Source organism: Ambystoma mexicanum, chromosome 10, assembly GCF_040938575.1.
Source record: "Ambystoma mexicanum isolate Mex_15411 chromosome 10, UKY_AmexF1_1, whole genome shotgun sequence".
NCBI lineage: Eukaryota > Metazoa > Chordata > Amphibia > Caudata > Ambystomatidae > Ambystoma > Ambystoma mexicanum.
The window spans coordinates 642,936,574-642,950,769 of record NC_090932.1 but is presented as its reverse complement, the minus strand read 5'-3'; the positions used below and the strand labels follow the sequence as shown (position 1 = coordinate 642,950,769).

Below are 14,196 nucleotides of genomic sequence, written 5' to 3'. Positions count from 1 at the left end.
CGACGGACATCGCTGACACTGGATTTCGCCAGTTGGGCAACGGCGTGTGCCTTAGGCGGCGTGGATGGCTCAAGGCTACTGACTTCCGTCAGGACGTGCAGACCAGAGTCTTGGACATGCCGTTCGACGGAAACAACCTGTTTGGGAAAACAGTGGACGATTCCCTTCAAGCCATCAAGGCAGACACGGAGACGGCCCGGGCTCTTGGGGTTCTCCAGCAACGGCAGCCGCCCTTTCGGAGCTGCGGAGGCAAACAGGGTGCCTCCAAAGGTTCCGGCGGCGGATTTTCCACCTACTGTCAAGCGGCCCGTTCGTCGTCGCAGGAAGCTTACAGGGGACGAGGCAAGTCAAGCGGACCCCGCCGTCGTCGCCAAGGAGGTCAAGGCGGCAAAGCCTCGTCGAAGCAGGACTGAACCGGCCGTGGGGTCGGGCCCCCACCGAAGCACCCCGGTGGGAGGCCGGCTGGCGAGCTTCATCAGCGTGTGGGAGTCCATCTCCACCGACCGTTGGGTGCTGGACGCCCTAGCCCAGGGTCACACGCTCGAGTTTCTAAAGAGGTGCCCGCGCATCCCCCCTGTGGCCAGGAAAGAACATCACATCCCTCAACTTCTCTTGGAGGTAAAGGCGATGCTCAAGAAGGGCGCCATCGAGCTCGTCCTAAAGAGGCTTCGGGGCTCCGGAGTTTACCCAAGATACTTCCTCGTGAAGAAGAAGACGGGAGGATGGCGTCCCATCCTGGACCTACGACGACTGAACAAATTCATCAAGGCACCATCCTAAAGGGACACCGAAAGTTTCTCAGGTTCGTGGTCCAAGGGCGTCACTATCAGTTCAGAGCCCTTCCCTCACCCAGGCTGTTCACCAAGTGCCTCGCATCGGTGGCGGCGCAGCTGCGCCGAGAGGGGATCCACGTCTACCCCTACCTGGACGACTGGCTCATCCGAGCGAAGACGAAGGAGCTCGCCGTGGATCACACGGCAAGGACCGTCCAACTTCTCACGGACCTGGGATTCTCCATAAACTACGCCAAGTCCCACCTGGTGCCCGCGCAAGACGCACTGTTTCTGGGAGCGAAGCTCGACACAGTGTCGCTTCTGGCCTATCCGTCGGAGAAAAGGACGAGGGCCATTTTGGGCAAGGTGCAGCGAATGCTGGTTGCGGACGCGGCCAGAGTGAGGTCCATCAAGTCCCTCCTCGGAATGATGTCTTATTGCATTTACCTCATCCCCCTGTGCAGGCTCCGGATGCGCCCGTTGCAGGAGTTCCTGGACGCGCGCTGGATCCAGACGACGGGCAGCTTCGAGGAGAGGATCACACTCGACGAGAGTTTCCAACAAGCGATCCGGTGGTGGGGCACCCGAGACCCCCGGCCACCAGGAGACAGTAACCACGGATGCCTCCCTAGAAGGGTGGGGAGCGCACATCGAAAATCTGCACGCGAGAGGCCTTTGGCTCCCGACGGAGAAGTCCCTCCATATCAACGTCCTGGAGCTCCGTGCAGTGTTTTGGGCCCTCAGGTCCTTCCTTCCGTCCCTCAAGGGCAAGGTGGTGAGGATCTTCACCGACAACACCACCACCATGTTCTACATCAGGAAACAGGGCGGAACCAGGTCCCCAGCCCTGTCCAGGGAGGCGCAGGCTCTGTGGCATTGGGCCGTCGCCCAAGGGATGTTTCTGGTGCCGTTTCATCTGGCAGGGATAAAAAACACCATCGCCGACTCACTCAGCAGGGAGCTGCGCTCGTGCCATGAGTGGGATCTATGACAGGATCTAGTGGACCGCCTCTTCTGACGGTGGGGCACACCCCAGATCGATCTGTTCGCGACGGCGACGAACTCCAAGTGCCGGAGGTTCGCCAGCAGGTATCCCCAGCCGAGGAGCATGGGCGATGCTTTCTCGTTCCCCTGGGAGGGCCTGTTTCTATACGCGTTCCCTCCATTGCCATTGCTGATCCAGCTCATCAACCAGCTCAAGAGGTCACGGTGCAGGATGATCCTCGTCGCACCTGCGTGGCCGAGGCAGATATGGTTCCCGGACCTTCTGGACTTGTCAGCGTCCCCGTCAATCAAGCTTCCAGTGGACGCAGATCTTCTCTCCAGGGTAGGAGGCGCCATCCTCCATCACGACCCGAAGTCGCTGAACTTGCAGGCCTGGCTCCTGCAGCGTTAGAGTTTGGAGGATACGACATACCGGCCGACTGCAGAGAGGTTCTTGCAAAGGCCAGGGCGTCCTCAACTCTTAAATGCTACGGACACAAATGGAAGAGGTTCTCTGTCTGGTGCCACGCACAGAAGATTAACCCTCTACGGGTTACGGCTCCCCAAGTACTGCCGTACCTACTGACGCTGGCCAAGGCTGGACTGGCGCACGCGTCCATCAAGATTCATCTTGCTGCGATCTCCCGATACACCAGAACCACGGGGCGGACGTCTTTGTGGTCTCATCGTCTGGTGAAAGAGTTCATGAAGGGACTGTTCAGATCGTTCCCGCCGGTGAAGGCTCCGGCCCCGGCGTGGGAGCTCAACGTGGTGCTGACCAAGCTCATGGGACCTCCGTTCGAGCCTCTGCACTCGGCTCCGTTGAAGTTCTTGTCGTGGAAAACAGCGTTTCTTGTGGCCATCACCTCCGCACGACGGGTGGGAGAGATCCAGGCCCTTTCCTGCAAGGCCCCGTACTTGACTTTTCACGACACGAGGGTAGTGCTCAGGACGCACCCCTCCTTCATGCCCAAGGTGCCGTCGGACTTCCACCTCAACGAACCCTTGGTGTTGCCTGTTTTCTTCCCGTCGCCTTCGTCGCCGGCTGAAAGGACTTTGCACTCGCTGGATGTGGCTAGAGCGCTGAAGTTCTACGTGGACCGCACAAAGCGTTTTCGGAAGACGTCACAACTCTTTGTGAACTTTGGACCTGTCAATCAGGGGAAGGCTCTCTCGAAGGCTTCCATTTCCAGATGGCTCTCCGGCTGTATCATGTACTGTCATCGGTTGGCAAACCGACCACTGCCTGGCCGTCCGAGAGCCCATTCCACCAGAGCGATCGCAGCTACCACGGCGTTCCTATCTGGTGTGCCCTTGCTGGACATCTGCAGGGCTGCTATGTGGAGGTCGACGCACACCTTCACGAAATTCTACTGCGTCGATCGGGATTCCAGGGAGGAGTCCAGGGTCGGCCAAGCAGTGCTGCGCAACCTGTTCGCCTAAGGTGAGCTTGGCGAGGAGGTAAGATTTGCTTAATGTTGAGTTTGATGTAATGCTTAATGTTGAGCCTTTGCCACCTCCCGTGGTTGTGCATGTGTGTACTGCTATGTATTCTTTATTCATGAGCATGTGAATCCATGCCAGACCCCATGCTGGAGAAGGAACAAGTTACTTACCTGTAATTGTTGTTCTCCAGCATGGGTCTGGCATGGATTCACATGCGAACCCTCCCGCCTACCCCTCTGCGGCTCTTCACTTGGTCATACTGCCACTTCACGTGCTACCAAATCTGAAGATGGCTGCCAGAGGCGGGGCTTAGGTAGAGGGCAGTCATTGGCTGTGGTCAGTATGACGCAGAGATCAGTGATAGGTTACTACTACGAAAGACAGATCAGAAACGAAACTGATACTGATTTTTTCTTTACCGAGGATTCCCAGCCTCACGACGGGGAATATTCATGAGCATGTGAATCCATGCCAGACCCATGCTGGAGAACAACAGTTACAGGTAAGTAACTTGTTCCTTCTGATACACTGGGATGCAGAGGGTGATATGGATGTGGGACCCTGGGCACTGTGACAGGGGGAATATGAGCACTGGGTTTGGGGATGAATTCGCACTGTCATGCAATAAATTGACACACGCTGAAGAAGCAATGTGCAGTCATGTGATTATTATTTTTTTTGTTTGTTTTAACAACGGGTGTATTGAACAGTTGTGATTTACAACATGAATGGACCCTCCACCCCTGAAACGCCCCCACACAGCTCCTCCCACCTCCCCATCCCCAACAGCCCCACACAACCCCTCCTACCTCCCTCCAACTCCCAACACTCCCAAACCTCCCTCCCCTCCTCCACCCCCAGCACCTCCACACACCCCCTCCCAACACCGACACACAAGAGCACAACATGTGTCTAGATGCACTTCCAGGCAACACGTGTAGTGTACCCCTGCTACTGCCGCCCACTTCCAGATGGAGGGGGGTGCATGTCTGTGCGCCGCATGCTGCACAGGGACCTGCGCACTGGGATTGTCTGAGTTGAGCTGGTAGGCGTGGCAGTGGATGGATGTGGCTCGGTTGCCACAGGACGCCGCTGCTTCATGGTATTGGCCATTCTCTCCAGTATCTGGGCCACAGTTGCAAAGCCCTCATGGGCCCGCTCATAATTTTCATTTACGGCCTTGATGATGGCCTCAGTGTTCTCCCTCATTGCCCGTCATGTTGCCTCCCCATCAGCAACATATTGCTTTAGAAGAGCATGCATTGACTCTTGACGGCTTCCATCCTTGACAAACGTCCCTCGAGGTCCCTTATTGCGGGGCAAGTGGTGGATGTTTCCATGGCTGGTGTGGACGTGCGCAGGACGGGGCTGTCCTCTGGTGGAGACCAATCCTCCTGGCTGCCCTGGCCTTCAGGCTCATGCTGAGCAGTGCCCTGTGGTGTGTCCTGCGGGCTGGGTGTATGTCCATCCCCCAACATGCTGCCTCCTTCATGGGTGACCTCCTCATGCCCCTCAACTGAACTTGTGGCTGCTGACAGCGTGCTATCGTGGTTGCTTGCCACAGATGTGGCCTCATCCTGTGTGATGTTTCTCTCCAGGGGGGCAGGGGCAGGTGTTTGTTGGACCGGTGTTGGGTGCTGTGCAGCCGGTTGGGCACTGGTGTGTGCCTTGTGAGCCCCTTGGCTCATCCTTGTGGCCCTGGACGTGGATGGCCTGGTGCCATTGTCCTGATCCCTGGACCTCTTGGCAGGTGGCTTGGGCTGTGGCGCTGCATGATCCTCAACGCTTTCTGCATCGGTGCCTGTGGGGGACCGAGAGGCAGGGCATCAGTGATGCGAGTACTTGCTTCATGCATGCATTGGTGTTTGTGCAGTTTGGACCTTGTGGTTTGTTGCATGCTTGTTGGCGTGGTGGACAGGGTGCTTGCAAGATTGTGGGGGGGTAGTATTGGCATCCCTCAGGTGCAGTCATGTTTTCAACATGTGTGTTGTGCCTTGCCTGCTGTGTGAAGTGTGATTTTTGTTTGTGTATTGATTGATTGTTTATTTATATAGCGCCCATACACAATTTGTTTCAAAGCACTTCAAGGAGGGGGGAACATAGGAAAATACAGTTATATTCAATGAAAGTCCTTGAAACAATACAGAATGTGAAAAATAACTATCGTACTAGGCCTGGCGACATTTCAGATAGTGCAAGTGCATGGAACAGATAAGGCAAAGAGGGAAGGGAAAAGAAGAACAAAACAAGCAGTAACATTACTATGCCTGACGACAATTGATGTAGTGCAAGAGGTAAACAGGAGGAGGGGTGGGAGGGGATCACGGGGGGATAAGAGTGGGGACAAGGCGATGAACAAGACACGCTACAGTGCAAATTTGTCGGCGACAAATTAATAGAGCAGGGGAGGAAGGAGAAGACAATGAGGGGAGGAGTAAGTGTTAAGTTGGGGGAAGAATGAGAAGAGGGAGAAAGATAGTGGGGTGAGGAGTAGGAAGGTGGCAAAAGAAGAGGGGTGAGGCGGCAGAAGGCAGATCAAGGGGGGCAAGGGGTACACAGACCTAACGGGGGGGGCAAGGCGGCAGGGGGGCACAACAGACACTCACAAGGGAAAGGGGGCGCACAGTCACTCAAGGGGGGTCATGGGGGCAAACAGACACTCACGGGGGCATGGGGCAAACACACTAACAGGGGGGCAAAGGGGAGCACAGACACTCACAGGGAGGAAGGGGGAGCACAGACGCTCACAGGGGGGCAAGGGGGAGCAAAGACACCCACGGGGGGGCAAGGGGGAGCACAAACACTCAGAGGGGCATGGGGCAAGCAGACACTCAATGGGGGTCAGGGGGCAACCAGACACTCACAGGGGGGCAAGGAGAGCACAGACACTCACGGGGGGCAAGGGGGAGCACAGACGCTCACGGGCGGGCAAGGAGGAGTACAGACACGGGGGCAAGGGGGAGCACAGACACTCACGGGGGGCATGGGGGAGCACAGATACTCACGGGGGCAAACGGGAGCACAGATACTCACGGGTGGAAAGGGGGAGCACAGACACTCACGGGGGGGCTATTGGGTGTGGATTGGGTATAGGAGCTGCATGCATTTTGATGTGACAGTGGTGGGTCCAGCTTCTCGACGGGGATCTGTGTATGTGTGTATGATGGGCCATGTATTTGCTCTCATCGGGTTCACATTTCTTGGCCTACGTTTTACTTTGGATGTCAGGTGTTTGTGGGGACTTGTGTGGTGCGCAAAGGGTCAGCTGATGATGGGATTCCATATGCCGCTCCACCAACTTCTTCAATGGCCTCCATGTAGATGGTTGAGCTACAAGTCTCTTCCCACCTCGACAGCTTTATGTGGGAGTTTGGACCGCCGCCTGTTGCCAGCCCCTGGCTGCGGTTGGGCGATAGGATGTTTCGGACTCGCAGGCGCAGGTCATCCCACCGCTTCCTGCAGTCCTTTACTGACCGTGCAGTGGTTCCAACCGCACCCGTCTTTCTAGCAGTATCCTCCAATATTCTTTTCTTCAATAGCTGTGCTGGACGGCGCAGGTCTGCACTGAAAACCACATCCGCCTGCTCCACTAATGTATCAGCAAGCATATTTAGCTCATTGTTGCTGAAACGCAGTTTTCGCATATGTGCTGCGCTTTTCTTGGTTACTTTCGCCATTGTACAACAGTAGGGGTTGGGAAGTTGGCTGCTCATGTCCTGTCTGCAGAGGATTGCAATGGATTGTGTTTTTTAAGATGGCCTCTGGTGCGTTTCCTGTTCTGGCGCAATGACGTTACTTCTAGTGCCGGTAGTGACGGTACCGGTAGGGACAGCACCGTTAGTGATGGTACTGTAGTGGTGGTACCGTTATTTGGGGTACCAACAGCGCTGGGGGAGGTTTCAGCGGATTCCTTGATGCCGCTATCAGGGAGTTTGGGGGGACTTTACCGGCTAGCCGGCATGCAGGGACGCGCATGCACGCAGACTGGTAATTGTACGTTATTTGCGGCGTGGTTACAGCACGGACACTTTCATACTGGCATGCCGGTCATGACAGATTTTTACTGCCTATCTCGTAGTGAGGCCCATTGTGTAAAAGAGACATTTATATTTCTCTTGGGGAGCCTTTGTTTGGAAAGCCAATTTTCTCATCATCCCTAAGAAAGTGTTAAACATCTTTTCTTAAGTTGCCAAGAGATACCCTGCCATCGTTAAACCACCATGGTTTGGAAAAAACACTTCATCTTAAGGAAGTGTTATAGGAAAGAGACATTTGTACCACTCTTAAGGAACTCTTGTTTGAACTGAACACTTTCAACATTGTACCTGAAACAGTTCAGGGAAAAGAAATCATGCCCTCGGTGCAAGGGTTGTTAAGTTGGATTGATATATTTGGGTGTTGCACCCTTTTTATTAAATTTAATGCAGACATGTTCCTTGCACATTTTGTTGATCATTTTTAGTGTGAGGGTCAGATATGTTTTGGACTCAAGGACAATTTGCCTACTTTTGATGACCAGACACAGACTGTTTCAGTTTCATAGGTAGGGAAACTCTCTTTAGGATAGGGACATACATGCCTTTATCCAAATCCTTTTATTTTAATGTCTAATGTTGAAAACTTTACAACTCTGTGTCCGTCTCTCATTTCTGGCCCCTCATAGTAGTGCAGGTGCAAATTTGAACAAACATTGTCTCATGATGATATTTTTACTGGTGGCATTAACACTGAATACTCTATAAAATGTGACTTATTGGTTGTTTAATTTGTTTGAGTAATAGAGATCATACTTTGTGTTGCTCACATGGTATTTCCCCTTGCATGTTGAATTCTTTCAGTGGAACCTGTTAATCAAAACCTTTATATTTGCACTTGAAAGTAAAGTAAGCAGAGAACCAAAAACTGCGATCCTTAATTTCACACCCTCACCACTGTCCATCTGGTAAACTATGAAACTCTTGAGACTAACTGAGGTGATTTATACTATGTCCAGGGCTAGGGGCTAGCGTGCTAATGTTCATATTTGACCCTGCTCTAAAAATGTGAACAGCATTATTGACAAACCATCTGCGATAATGAAATCAAACCTGACTGCCATACATTATTCTTTGTAACATCATTAGCATGGTCTATTTACTTAAGACAGTTCCCCAAGATGATAGCACCCATGCCTTTGGAGGTGTTATTTGGTTAACAATCTGCACTTTGTTTCTATCTCCCACAGTATCCACTGAGGAGTTGGGCAACCTGATAAAGCAGACCGCACATGCTAGGGACATGGAACACATCAAAGGAGGAGATCAGAGTTCTGATGAAAGGCATGTTGTATTTCAACTTTCTCGGGGCAGCATGGTGTCTTTACATCCCCTCTTCCTGACGTTATTTCTTTTATTTTAAATGTCCTTCTGTTCTGGAAGTCATCCACTCTTTCTCTGTCAAAACATTTGTTCTTAGGCTTTTTCATTTTTTTTGTATACATTATTTTTATTGGCATTTCACAAAGTTAACATATCAATACCCCACACTCCCTCCCATTCTCATCCCTTCTGCCTCACACCCCCATTCCACGATCTGCAGCACCTTTAGCATCTATGATAGTAGAGAGAAATCCATCATCGTTATCAGTGTTAAGTAAGACCTTAGGCAATGTACAGAATCCGAATGTTCTGCAGGCATAATTGAATCCTATAGTCATCACTCAAATTTTCCAGCAATACACCCCAACCTGTCCTGAACCTTTGACTATTCCCTTTTAAATTATAGGTGACCCATTCCATGGCAGTATATGCCATATTTTATTTGACCTTTCATGCAGGGGGGGGGGGGGGGGGAGCATCCTTCTTCCATTACCGGGGAATCGCAAGTAAAGCAGCCAATGTCAAAACCATACATGCCTTACTGCGTGCCTTCCCTTGTGATGCCATATCCTTTGTCCCAAGGCCCAGAACACATTTCCCTATCCCCCATGGGTGTATCTATCCCTACCACCACCTGCATTGTCAAGCACACTTGGTCCCAGAATTATCATGCATCAGGTCTTTAAACCTTAAACATCCTGCCTCCCTCCACTTCTCAAAGGCTCTCACATCCATCCCTGGCATAAACTGGGGATTTCCAAATAGTGGTGTGAAAGGACCCAAAATTGTTGAGATATGTCTCACTTTTACCACTTCATCCGACACCTCACCCATAATTGCAGTAATCCCTTAGGCTTTTTCTATTCCCTCATTTCTCTTGTTGACATTATAGTTATGTATTTTTGTTCCCTGTGCAGGAAGGTCTATATGGACTATAATGCCACCACTCCTTTGGAACCCAAAGTGATTCAGGCTGTAACAGAGGCCATGACGGAGGCTTGGGGGAACCCAAGCAGCTCATATGTAGCAGGTATGTCAAAGGCAGTGACGCCCATCAGATTACACACGCTCATCAGATATGTGATGTCATTCAGCAAGGCCTTGAGAACCATAATAGATCATGCAACAATAATGACATTTGTGGTGATTATGGCACACTTAGCCTTTTCTCTACCTTCTTTATAACATTTTCAGAATTGCCAACACCACTATAGGGATCTGAAAAATGGTAATCAAAGCTACATGCCCCTTTATAGGCACCATAATGTGTGTCGCTCTGCACACCTGTTTTTTCCGTACATGTGTCATCACGTTCCAGTTTTTACCCGTTTTTGTTTCCTACATGCAAATAGGAATCACATCCTGTGCTATGAAGGGATTTTTGGGAGTGTGCTGTGAAGGAGGGAGAGCAAGGACTCCCAGTAACAGAATGTTCAAACTGTTTAGGAATTTGGAACTGTTTAGGAATTTGGTTTCATAGAACACAATGCTGAGGAGGATAGACATCATATACCTAATAATGGTTCTGTGAAATTAGTTGCAGTTAAGTATTGGCTAAAAGCGGCATATTTTCTAGACAATCCATCCAAACAGTAATTCTTAAAGTTAGCATAAGGTGATGCTTGTGCATGATTGTTAAGAGGGTTTTTTTTAACCTACTGTGGGGAGATGTGCTGAGAAGCCAACCTAAAAGTGCAACCAGTTTCACACTTAAGTAGTTCACCAAACTCTCAATGGTGCACAGATCAGAGTCTATTAAAGAACAGAAGTTCCTACAGGTAAGTACACAAAATCACTATTAAACACAGGCAAGGAAGTTCAACACACCAATGGTAAGTAAAGTCACTGGAACATATATAAAATCCAAATGTGGTCACACCATAATGGGTTACCTAGCACTTTAGAATTCACCACAGTCGGTCACAGGACTATACACTGTAAAGTAGTGAGGGGTAAAAGGTTTAAGAATGGTTAAAAAAATGGCCTGTCTACCTTCATACAGAAGACCGATGTTTAGGACGTGCTTCCTGTGATGAATCGAGGGAATTCATTATTTCTTCCCAAGGGGGAGCCATCCCCTTTGAGACTAGGGAGGTGAGCCTGCTATGCAAAACTCTCCCTTGATTGGGCAAGCGGCATGTCACTGGGAATGTCCCTCCCTTTGGAGTCGAAGACTAGCATGTGAATTTATCTATACCATCTCCCTTAAACCCCATGTCCAACGTGGTTGTTGCTTACATGCAAGTTGATTACATTGCTAAAGAAATGGGCCTTTTAAAAATACTGGATTTGGTTGCTGACCCCTCTGTGAAGCTGAATGACCGGTGGAACTGTCTCTTGTACCCAGGCGGAGCACATAAGGAACAAGCCCTTTGCCTGGAGAGGAAGCAGGGCCATGGCGGAAGAGTACGATCGCTGGAAAGAGACCGCATCCGGGAGACCTCAAAGAGCAGGAGCCGCTGCTGTTGTGCATAGCCAACACAGCCTGGAGGCAGGACCACAACACATTCATGGATGGCAGTGATGCTGTGCAACTCTGCCGATTCCAGTGACGCTCCTATCACGAGGTCTCCGGGAGAGAGATCCCATGGCTACCGAAACGGCTGACCAAAAGGGCCAAACCACAGTCCCGAGCAAAGAAGACGGAAGACGTAGAACCAAAAAGGATGGTTCCTACCCAGAAGGAGCCACCACCTCCCCCAGACGACGGATCCCATGAGAACACAGGGACATGGGTCTGAGCCTGGAGAGGGAGCAGGGCGGCTAAGCTCCGCAAGATGCCAAAAGAGAACGAAAACACTAACAAGAGGAACTAATACAAAGGGCGCCCGGTGGGCCTAAAACATACAGAAACTAAAAGAAAGACCAAAATACTGGGAAAAAGAATACAAGACACAGGAGAGGGTTACTAAAAGCCAAAGAGTAAGCAGACATGCATATACCCTAGAAGGAATGACCGACAACCTGAAAGAAGCAGAAACAACCACAAGGGTCATATATAAAATATGCATTCCTCAAGATAACAGGAAGGAGATGGACTTATAGGAAAACAAAGAGTAAGCAAATCTCCCCATGGGAATGGACCTAAAGCCTATATCCCTGGTGGGGTGGCCGAAAGTCCCAAATAAGCAGAAACCAGCATGAGGGTTGTATATAAAATACACTATCTTCAAGATAAGACCCAGAAGGGGGCTACCAGAAACCATAGGGTAAGCAAACCACCTTGAGGGTCGGAACCCCCTATACCCCTGATGGGTGGACCGAAAACATGAAAAAAGCAGAAACCACCATGAAGGTTGTAGGTGAAAGATATATTCCTCAAGAGGGAGGCGTTGACCCAAGAGGGCTGAACCCAATTCCGATTGCAACATGCAAGCACACAGAGGGTGGAAAACTCTGAACAGTTCTTCTAAAGAGAGTCCCTCAGTCCAAGTTGGGCCATTGACAAATATATCATTCCTGATATCCAATCCCCCCTGGAAGGGTGGTCAAAGAACAGGGGAAGGAAGGTTGAAAGAGTTACAAAAGCAAGTTTGTCAGTTGAGAGCTGAATCAGAATTGAGCCGCTTGTTGGGGAGAACCCCAGGAGTTTATTATTTGTGCTCTTGTTACCTAAAATGAACCAGTGATTTGTTTGAACTGTGGAAGAAAGCTGATGCCTAGCGGCTGAGAGGAACGTGATATGATATGGCATTTGTAACACAACTATACGTAAGTGTTTCAAGGTGCGATGAGGCAAGGAAGGGGAAATAGAGGGAGGACAGAGACAACGATCTTACTAGGCCAAGTGACATTGAGCTTGCGCAAGTGCAGGGGAGGGGGAAGGTGAAAAGTGCCGGGGGAAAGGGGAGGGGGCAGTGCTGTACATGGAATCAAAACAATAACAAGAAGTGCGGCCAGCAGGTGGCAGGTGCAAGGTTAAGTGCAGACAGCAGGTGTCGAAAAGTGCAAGTAGGGGGACTGTAGGGTTACAGATACAGACCCAAGTGCAAGGGTTTCTGGGAGGCAGTGCGGGTGTGCAACAGGACAGGTAGGGACCTGGGCCCGAAATCAGAGGGTAGACGGGTGGCAAGTGCAGTATCAGTCAGGAAATCAGCAGGGGAGAGGAAGAGAGAAGGTAGAAGCAAAGAGAAAGTTCTTGAGGTGCTTCCGGAACCGGAGATGGTTTTCCTCGAGTTTCAGAGAGGAAGGGAGGCTGTTCCAGAGGGAGGCCCCAGCTGAAGAAAGATCTACCACCAACTTGTTGCTTGGAGAAGTGACTGATCATGAGGGATTTGGAGGTGGAGGAGCGAAGAGCTCGAGTAGGAAGGTATTTATGAAGAGAAAGTTGGAGGTATTGAGGACCCTGGCCCCAGAAGGCCTTGTGGACAATGCAGAGGGTTTTGAACTTAATCCTTGCAGCCACTGGGAGCCAATGCAGAGATTTCAGAGCTGGAGAGATACGATCCCTGGGCTTGAGGCCAAGGACAAGTGTTGCAGTCCTGTTCTGGATGAGTTACAGAGGCCGGAGAGTAGAAGCAGGCAGATTTAGAAAGAGGTTGTTGCAGTAGTCCAGCCTAGAGGGAACCATGGCTCTAGAGACAGTGAGCTTCTTTTGTATTTTGTAGGAACTTTCATGAACGTATTATTTTGTTTGAACTGTATTCAAAGACAAGAAGCCTGACCGTCAAGAGAGACTTACTCCAAAGAATTTTCTTTTTAGAATGGGGTCACGCACCAACCAGCAGAGGCCAAGAAAGGGGGAAGGAGAACCCCTTTTCTAGGCCAAGCTTATCTTTTTGTTATTTAGTGGAAGGGCCAGTTTAATTAATTAAAATGTTATAACATGCTTAATACCTGAGACCAGTCTCTTAAGCGCGGTACCAGATTCAAACCCATATTGCTCTGCGTTGTCTTGCTTTTATGACAAATGCATTGCCTCTGAGCTATTCTCTCAGCCAGTTAAAATGAGGATAGGTTTGCACAGAGGACTAGTTGTGTTTCTGTGACATCCTGACGAGCACTGTTTGCTCTTTTGTAGAATAGGGAACTTCCACCATTGCGATAGTGCCAGGGGAGGATTATTTCTTTACGTTTAATGAAAAACAAAACTTGAACCAACATTTCCAGTTGTCAGACTCCTACCTCTGACTTCCCACATTCCCTATACTTTTCAGAGATGATTCTATTATGGCACATAAGCACTTTAAGCAGATTTCTTTAAAAAGTCACTGTAGCAAGGTCCCAGTTGGTCCTTTAGTTATAGAGAAGATAGACTCCCAGGCCCTAGATGGCCAAAGTGAGGACACCTGACCCAGATTCCACTGCCTATGGCCCGGTAAAACATCTAGTTTTACGTTGAGGGCTTTACACCAAATGTAAGCCTATGGGGTTGGGGCACTTAAAGAGATATAAGGTATTGTGATCCACAGACTCCATCCTGAAACACCAGAGGACAGTGAATCAGTGGGGACAATGGAGCTCACCGTGGAGGAAGTCGCTGAAGGCTCACCGGCTTCAGGTTTGAGGGTTACACTGACTGTTCGGTCTGGCTCTTGCAGAGAACCCAGGACAGGATTATGATGGCTTGGTTTAGTTCTAGCAGCAAAAGAGGACCCCCCTGGGGAGCAGCAGACATTGGAGATAACTAGGGCGGG

The 14,196-nt window shown here is 50.4% G+C and overlaps 1 protein-coding gene across 6 annotated transcripts in view; it reads left to right on the top strand.

Annotated features, from left to right (window-relative positions):
* SCLY (selenocysteine lyase) overlaps positions 1-14,196 on the top strand; it is a 951,200-nt gene that overhangs the window by 144,115 nt on the left and 792,889 nt on the right. For all 6 annotated transcript variants that reach the window (XM_069618226.1, XM_069618229.1, XM_069618227.1 and 3 more), the window contains 2 exons: positions 8,428-8,521; positions 9,478-9,590. In XM_069618226.1, coding sequence (XP_069474327.1) covers positions 8,481-8,521; positions 9,478-9,590 — 154 coding nt within the window. In that variant the 5' untranslated portion in view covers positions 8,428-8,480. The remainder of the gene's footprint in view (positions 1-8,427; positions 8,522-9,477; positions 9,591-14,196) is intronic.